This window comes from Astatotilapia calliptera, chromosome 5 (assembly GCF_900246225.1).
Source record: "Astatotilapia calliptera chromosome 5, fAstCal1.2, whole genome shotgun sequence".
NCBI lineage: Eukaryota > Metazoa > Chordata > Actinopteri > Cichliformes > Cichlidae > Astatotilapia > Astatotilapia calliptera.
In genome coordinates this window covers 17,719,194-17,727,570 of record NC_039306.1, presented here as the reverse complement: position 1 = coordinate 17,727,570, position 8,377 = coordinate 17,719,194, and the positions used below count along the sequence as shown (strand labels likewise).

The window sequence follows — 8,377 nt, the reverse complement described above, 5'->3', positions numbered from 1 at the left end:
ATACACTATCATACAAAGAGGTGATAAAAAGATCACTTCTGTCCCCATGCGTCAGTCAGCTTGTGAGTGCGAGACATCTTAATCTGTTGCAGAAAGACAACTACAAAATAAAACAAACACAGAAAAGGCCTCTGGGGTTTACGATCACATGCCTACAGCCCTCTATGCAAGGTCTGATGTTTCTAGCCCCAATACAGGAGAGACAAAGCAGGATGTGCAACCTGACTACAGGACAGCATGAAATAGTCTACAATCAGGAGTATAACCGAAATCACATGTAACAACAAAAACTTCTTCCTACTAAAGCACATGAATGAACTGAATGTATACGTGTTAGACGTATGTGAAAGCGAAGCGCTTTTATGACGTGACCTTTGGTTTTAACTTGTTCGGCTTTGATTACACTGATGATTCATTTTACTCGATAACTTTTAATAGAACTTCTGGATGTGATCCAATTTTAAATGACCCGCCTTAATGTGCACAAAGTGCGCAGGACAGAAACAACGTCTCCTAAACAAAGTAAATCTGAACAGCTTCAGCAGCATAACATCTAACAAATGCTTACAGTGCTTATTGCCATGAATGAAGGTGTCACAAGATGCTGTTCCAGTTTGTTTTACTACTGATGTTGAGGAAAAAAATAAACAACAACAAACGTCTGATACTAAGATTATTTTTATACATAAACACAAGTTCTTAAACTGATATATAGAAAAACACCTGCTTTATTTAAAAGGCTAGTGGTCTTAAGAAAAACAAGGAAGGGTGAAAGCCAGTCCAAACAATAAGGCCAGCTAAATTGCATAGAACTTGAATAGTGCACTGATGCATCAAAAGGCTGTGCTCCTTTCCTCTGTCAGCTTTGGCAAACCCTGCAGAGTTCCCTCAGAAACCAACAGAAAACCCAACACAATTTGTCTCCACTTCTTTTTGTCTCCCCAGCAGAAGACACTTAAATTCCCCAAAACCCCAGTTTAATTTGGATTGCAAGTAGCCCAGCTGGGCTCAAATAATAATATAAAATGTTCAAATTAAGAAGACCCAACATTTTGGAATCTAAAATAAATATTCAAAAATGTAAAAGGTGGATATATTTTTGGTGAATAATGTATTCGTTCTCGACTAAACAAGGAGCACAATATGTACTGTTGTCAATTCCTTTAGAAATAAAGGATCGTAATAGGGTAGAAAAAAACTTCTCGGCCCATTTAAAATATTTCTTCTTCTTATCCCAAAAATGATTTAAAGCTCTGGACGAGGATCCAGCGAGGCAGCAGTGAGGAAGAGAGCACAGCATGGTTTCTTTACGCACTCATTATCTCTTTGCCAAGCAAAGACGTTCCCCCCACCACCACCACTTTCTAAACAACAGAAATAGTATAAAAGCACCAGTTCTGGGTCTGCACCAGTGAGGACGACCGAGAGAACTTTAATTACTAGGTCAAACGGGCCCAGATTTAGATTGGTCCGCCTTTCTAGCCGGGCCTTTAAATCCTGTGATAACCAGGGGTGGGGAGACAAGTGGAGATGGGACAAAGCCCAGCAATGCAGTCATCAACTAACGGCGACTTCAGCTTCTGCGTCCTTGTCCGAAATCTCATCCTGGATCTCGTCTGTGTTCCCTGAGTCGCTGCTGGCCACAGAGCTGACAGAGGGAGAGTTCCTTCCGCCTTTAATCATCCGTCGACAGGTCTCCATCTGAACGTCAAGGCCTCTCTTCATGCTGCACATCTCCATGTACTCATGCAGATGTCTGTTCATGTCACTCTTTGCTGTGGCCAGTTCCATCTGAAAGCATAAAAAACAAGATTCAACACAGAGAAGAAAGAAGTAGAGTAAGGACGAGGCCAAACTAAATGTTTATAGGTGGGTAGAAACCTCTTGAATCATCACCTTGGATTAGCATGTTAAGATGCTAAACCTTGCTAATGACTGTAAAAACAAAGCTGAACTCTCTGGAAATACAATTAAAAATGTCACATTTTCTACTGTTGATGGGGGCAATAAGAAACAGCTACTGCAGTTCGTTCTAAGGCAGGTCCAATTCCAAAGAAGAATGACTTGAAATAATAAAATGAATCAAATCAAAAACTTAGCAAAGTTTATATGTCTTCACCTCATTTGGTCTCAATCAGTCATAACATGCAAGAGCATAAGTTTATAATTGTCTGGTAGCTAAATAAATCAAAGCCAAAGGAATCTTTGCACTTTACTTATCAGGCATGACATTTATGCCTGATAAGGCATGAATCAGCCTTATTCCAAGAATGAATCAGAACTGGGCTGATTCATTCTCTGGGAACCCTGATTGTGCAGATGTGGTGTGTTGCAGTTTTTTATCACATTTTAGACATTTTTTATGTATTTGTAACCTTTCAGTGTCTCATTTAAAGGTAATTTAAGAGAAATTTAGCCACATTTGACTTATTTTGTATCTCTCTTGATTGTTGCCTGCTACCATTTGGTCTAACATACAAAATAAGGCTCCTTTGAGTCACGCTGTCTGTTTCTGGGATATAAATTTAGATCACCACCCAGTGTAAGGTTCATGCAACAGCTGCCCTAAATTAACAGTATTGCTTATTAATAAAATATATTTGAATGTTTCTGTAATGGTTAATCTATTAATGGTTACTGGTTAGGATGTACAAGTTCTTGAAATGAAATGCCATTTTAATGCTAAATTATTATTAATTTTTCTTAATCCTTGAATTTTCCAATTTATTCTTTTAGAAAAACAAGGATAAGAAAAAAAACCTCATTATTATTTTTTGATTAAGATGCCAAATTACAGTTTTTTCCTTTCATTCCTGAGGAGAAAAAATGTTTTAGTGGTTGAATGAGCATGTGTTGTGTGGTCGCTGGTAGGTCCGCCTACCTCGATCTGGCCGATGGTCTCCTGGTACTCCTGCTCTCTGGTCTTAAATAGTGACTCTGTTTCGTCAATGAGGCTGCCAAGGCTTCCATCCTGGGAGTCCTTAGAGAGCACAGACAGAAACCTCATTCATCATGCATGAGTAAATGTCTTATACAGCAGCCACAGCAATGATCTATACTGTGAATTGCATGACTTTAAAAACCCCATGCTGTCAAATCATCTAAATGCACACAGGACTCACTGGATCCGCAGCTTCGCTGGTGCCCTCACGGGGGCAGGTGCTCGTCGGCGCCGCGAGGGTGTATGGCATGTTGTAGTTCGCGAAGTCTTCCCACAGCAAGAGAGTCTCCTCGTTTTCCTCCCACGTCAGACTGTCGCAGTCGTCGTCGATTTCGAACGTCTCACGCCTGGCAACAAAGGAGTTATCTGAACAATGTCTGTGTAGGACAAGGTCAGAGAATGGAAAGGAAAAGAAAGAGAAAGATGGAGGAAAGCATAAAAGCCAACATATTCAGCAAAGGTCATTGGAAACAAAAGAAGTGCTCTTAGGGTAGCCAAAAAAGGGAAGTAGAAGGAACACAGAAGTAGCAAAGGAAAGAGGCAGAAACTGTAATGTTTCTTAAATATTCTAAGTGTTGGTGGTAAATAAATGGCCATATATTTATATCTGTTGTGTTCTGCTGAAGGAGCACACTGACTGTTAGCTGCAAAACTGTGAACACCAGAGGGAGATGAAGGAACATGCCAGAAACTATACTGGCATGCTGAAGGTGCAGAGCTCATTTAATTTGATTCAAAACAAAATACCAGTTTTACTTTTGGTGCATGTATCCATGAAAAGTGTCGCTTACAGCTGGTTAAGCATGCGTTTCATTTCATCCGTGATGTTGAGAGACCCGGGGACCTCCTCCTCTGAAGTACTTGGCTCGGCATCCATCTCTGAATTCTCCTCATCGGACACGGCTTTGCGTTCTTTTCTCTTGCAGCAGGCCATGGCACCCTGAAAAACACAAAGACCGTTTGCATCTACAGAGAACCTAATATATCTCATTAAGCATAATAATGGCAATTTAGAGCACGCAGAAGTCTGTCAAATACTGAGCAAAAGGCCTCATTTTCAGTCATGAGCCTGCACTCATCAGAAGCCAGAAAGACGCAGTGCAAGACATGTATGCTTAAAGTTAATATACAGCTAATAAAATAACGTAGAAATTCATATTTTATAAAAAAAAAACTACAGAACAGACTGTGTTTTTCTGCACATGTGCATGTATCTCTTGTTCGCATGCATTTTACAAACATGCATAAATGTTTTACGCTGACAGCAGGCTTCATAAACTCATCTACAGATCAATATTTATTGGCATATAAAAATTGTAAATTGACAAATTTCATTAAAGGTAGGATCGTATATAACATGTGGTACATGAGAAGTCACCAGCTTGGTTCACGGAGGATTTATTCTTGGGCTTCAGCCAGCAATGTCGGCGCAATGTGATAACCTTGTGTGCAGCGAAAAGTTGGCAGGTCAGCATTTCATCTTTTGTTTATGTGTGTCTGTGTGTGTGCGCGTGCATTCTGTACATAAGTCTTCTCCATGTCTATTTTTACGTGTTTGCATGAGGGCATATTTGCGAACATGCAGCTATGGACTGATGCCCATTTAGGGCGGGGGGTGTCATTCAGTGCATGATCAGCTGAGAAGGAAAGTAACAGTCACCACACAGCGAGCACCTGGCAGATTTCATCTCATCAGTGCCGAATTTCTCCTTCACAATACAATTTAGCTTCTTCCTGCATTTACTATCGGCTCATCTAAGAAACTGGGAGAGAGCAAATGAATCCGGGGCAGATGGACACTTGCCTTCTCAGGAAGCGACCTTGCGGGACTAACGTTGAACATTTTTGACATGTCCTCTGAGTTGCGTTGCTGAGCCACATCGCACAGTTTGGCCGTGATGTCAATCCGCCTGCAGATGTCCATGTCCACCCTCCTGGCTTTCTCCTGAATCTTGGAGTCCAGGTCAGACATTTGCTGTATGAGGACAGAGAGCGGCTCTTTAGATGACGTTCATACCGTCGTGATTATCAGCTGGTGTTAAATTGCGTCCCACATTTCCATGCCGACTCTACCCACACCAACATAACACTGTCATTTTTATCTGAATTATTCATCTCAACAAGCACTTGCAAAATAATGTTAGTGCATTCATCTATGTGCAGTTCAAAAACTATACTTTGGCCTATTTATTATCTAATAAAAAATATGCAAATTCTGGTCTGATAAGTATGCAGAGGCAGACATGGAGCATGGAAATATGGATATTTTTTTCTGAGCAATTATATCCAGAGGCACAAATACAGACTGTCTAACCATTGTAAGGCTTTAACTAATCTATGCCTCCTAAAACATCCTCTACTTCTGCATCACTTACCCTTCTCTTAATGCAAATAACAGGGAGTAATGTAAAGCACACAAAAAGAGACAAAGAATTGAAAATCCATGAAACAGAAGCAGGCTAAACAACAGTATTTTACAAAACAAAAACAGCATGTGCATATATTTATCCCCAAGCAATTGCGAGCTGTGACGTGCCCCCCTGCAGTTTATCACAAGTGAACTGTATATCAGTCTGAGCAGACTTGCCAGGGAACAATACAGTGCTGCACAGAACAGGAAGTGCTCTGGATCTACAGCTGCTGTCTGAGCTATTTCAGGAATATTGTCTTGGATGATTTATAGTATTTTATATATCACAGATATATATATAAATTTTATACCTGTATGCTACAGGAGGGGTCATGCAGGGAAGTAACTGTCAATGTTGTCAACTCTTGAACACTAACCTGATTTATTTAAGTTTGGGAGCCAACACAGTGAAAGGAAAACTGATAATGACTTCACCCTGGTGCTAAACGAACACTTACGTCACTCATGAGACTCTTGAAGACCACAAGTTCAGCCTTCAGTCTGTCCACTTTCTCATTAAGATCATCCTGAACCTCTCCTGCCTCCTGGGCGCTCTGAAAAGGATGTCACAGAGAAGAAAGCAAGACCAGGAGGTTTATATTTGCATGATCAAACATTTGCTTTCACTTGAGGCTATTTGCATTTTAGGATATTGACCACAGTGTATAAGGACAGGAAACTAGATAAACTGACTAACAATTTAAGAACCTTATTTACTCAGATAAAGGGACTGACACCATTCTCCTGCCTACAGCCAGCTTACTGGCTCAAAAAGAATCCATGAATTTACTGTACCTACAAGCACCACAAAGTTGTTATTTTATTCGGGCCTTTATGTGCTGTACTACTATTTCCCAGTCTCATCCTCACTGTATATTTTCAGGTAGAGCACAAGAAGCACACAGTGTGGGAGTAGGATAATTTTTATTTTTCATCTATCTCTCAGCAAACAAATAAATAACAGTATTTTCCAAAATGTCAACCCATCCATTTAAACTCTGCACTGGTAGTTATACCTGTTTTTGAACATTACGTTCACTACTCGTATAGTATTTTCTTAAAATCTCACAAACCCACAAAGATGACTATTTAGCAAGTAGAACTGAAAGGCTAACAGTTAAGCCCGCCTTGGTTTAATTCACCACCAGAGGAGTACCAGCTTTTGTTTCTGTGTAGCATACAGCCCTCTGGCTCTGGGCCCTGAATATAAATGGTGCTTTTGCACAGAATTTACTGCCTTTGCAGAAATCCCCACCTCTTATGCATACAGCGACATCAGCCTGTGTGCTCTAAAAGGTTAAAGCCCCTAGGGGGATACCACTCCACCTCTCTATCTGGGATTTTGCTGACCCAGAATCTAAGACATACACGGATGCTGTCCCAGATCGATTTGCGCAAAAGCCGAAAAAAGCAATGGATGCCAGCTGGTTGAGACACTAACAGTAGCTGGGACTGTGTGTGTTGCAGTGTCAATAGAGCCTCAAGGTGTGACACTTTAAATTGATTTTACCTCTACATGTATTCCTTTCAACTCCTCTGAGCAGAAACATAATGGTGGAGTGTTGGTGATATTTGACGTTCGTATCTATATCAAGGCCAGCAGGCTCTTCTTGATGGGTTTGTAATCAGGTTTTTCTAATCTGACAACCAATCAAGCATCCTCCTGGTTATAGCTGCTTCTAGTCCAGCTGTGCTCACACAGCACAACACTGTATGTTTATGGATATGTTGTATAGCAGTTTTGCAAATGCAAATGCATGCATGCACATGCCATTTTCCAGATTATTTTATATATTCCCGTCTGCATGTACTAAATTGTCCTTACCAAGCCATCAAATAGCTGTGCATCAGTATGTTAGTAGAATATATGTTATTGTTTGTGTGTTCTTAGTGTTTCCCAACCTGCTGCAGGGATGTCACCGTTGACTCCAGCTGCTCTCGTTTGGACAGCTCCTCCTCCCATCTGCAACACAGAGCACAGAGGTGGGTCAGTTACCGTCGGCCTGTCCCCAGGGGCCCAGCAGACAGTGTAATGGTACTTTTGTGGAGTTAATACTCCCATCTCTGATTACAAAACGTCCTTGACAGACTGGGACCACACCCACAACCCACACACCATCCCACCACCCCATTTTTCGATCTTTTGTCTCCTTCTTCTTTAAACAGTGTCTTTACAACCACGCTGCTTCAATGAAGACAATAAGGAAGAACTGAGTCCCATCCTTCTACAAACACTGCTCGTGAATAGTCTTTGAAACATGACTGACATGCCACCATGCTTCAGTCCTGTCCCAAGTCAATCCCAAGTTTGTGAAGTCAGAAATGTGTTTTAATGTTTCTAATGTTTGGTCATTATACATTTGAAGACACTTATCAACACTTACTGAAATTCCAAAATGTATTAAAGATAAGCTGGGCTGAATTCACACCAAACAATCTAGGCCGATAAGTCACGCTTGTGCTTAGGAGAAAAAAATATGATGTTTAGCAGACATAAAAGAACATTTTGCTCAATAACAACCTCATGGTCAAATTATTTTCCACCTGTCTGCTATTAATGACTTTGCAGCATTCAGTGCCAATAAACCTACAAATGGTGACTCTACCATCACACCAACTGCCACTGCCATCTATAGAGTCACACCACCAGTGCTGCTAAAAATAAACCACCAGACCCCCCCTGTTAGCTGAAAGCTATGATTAGCAATGCAGGTCTTTCCTCCCTTCCTCTGTCTCTCTCGTCATATAACTCTTCCGCACCATGGCAGCTCTGTATAAACAAAATCAGGAGCCTGCTCAATTTGCAGTATGAAGCTATTGCACACAAAGCACAGGAGGCTCAGGCTACTGCGTCGGTCAGTTCAGCGTCCTACTAATACCCACTGTTCTTGTGCCCCAGGATGAGAGACAGCAGATATGCTGAGTCACAGATGCTTTCCAAAAGCCACTCAGAATGAACAAGACACTCATTCAGGAATATGAAGTAGCTGCACAGTATGAGACACTGTGGGCCACAGAGGAGGATA

The 8,377-nt window shown here is 41.1% G+C and overlaps 1 protein-coding gene across 4 annotated transcripts in view; it reads right to left on the bottom strand.

The window, feature by feature from the left end:
- iffo2b (intermediate filament family orphan 2b) overlaps positions 1 to 8,377 on the bottom strand; it is a 31,392-nt gene that overhangs the window by 1,447 nt on the left and 21,568 nt on the right. The window contains exons 2-9 of one of the 4 annotated variants that reach the window (XM_026167689.1): positions 7,254 to 7,314; positions 5,810 to 5,905; positions 5,317 to 5,322; positions 4,746 to 4,916; positions 3,733 to 3,881; positions 3,123 to 3,318; positions 2,882 to 2,980; positions 1 to 1,791 (exon numbers count right to left, since the gene is read on the bottom strand). The exon at positions 1 to 1,791 is cut by the window's left edge and continues 1,447 nt beyond it. In XM_026167689.1, the coding sequence (XP_026023474.1) occupies positions 1,558 to 1,791; positions 2,882 to 2,980; positions 3,123 to 3,318; positions 3,733 to 3,881; positions 4,746 to 4,916; positions 5,317 to 5,322; positions 5,810 to 5,905; positions 7,254 to 7,314 (1,012 nt within the window). In that variant the 3' untranslated portion in view covers positions 1 to 1,557. The remainder of the gene's footprint in view (positions 1,792 to 2,881; positions 2,981 to 3,122; positions 3,319 to 3,732; positions 3,882 to 4,745; positions 4,917 to 5,316; positions 5,323 to 5,809; positions 5,906 to 7,253; positions 7,315 to 8,377) is intronic. The other 3 variants (XM_026167691.1, XM_026167690.1, XM_026167692.1) reach the window with 3 other exon arrangements.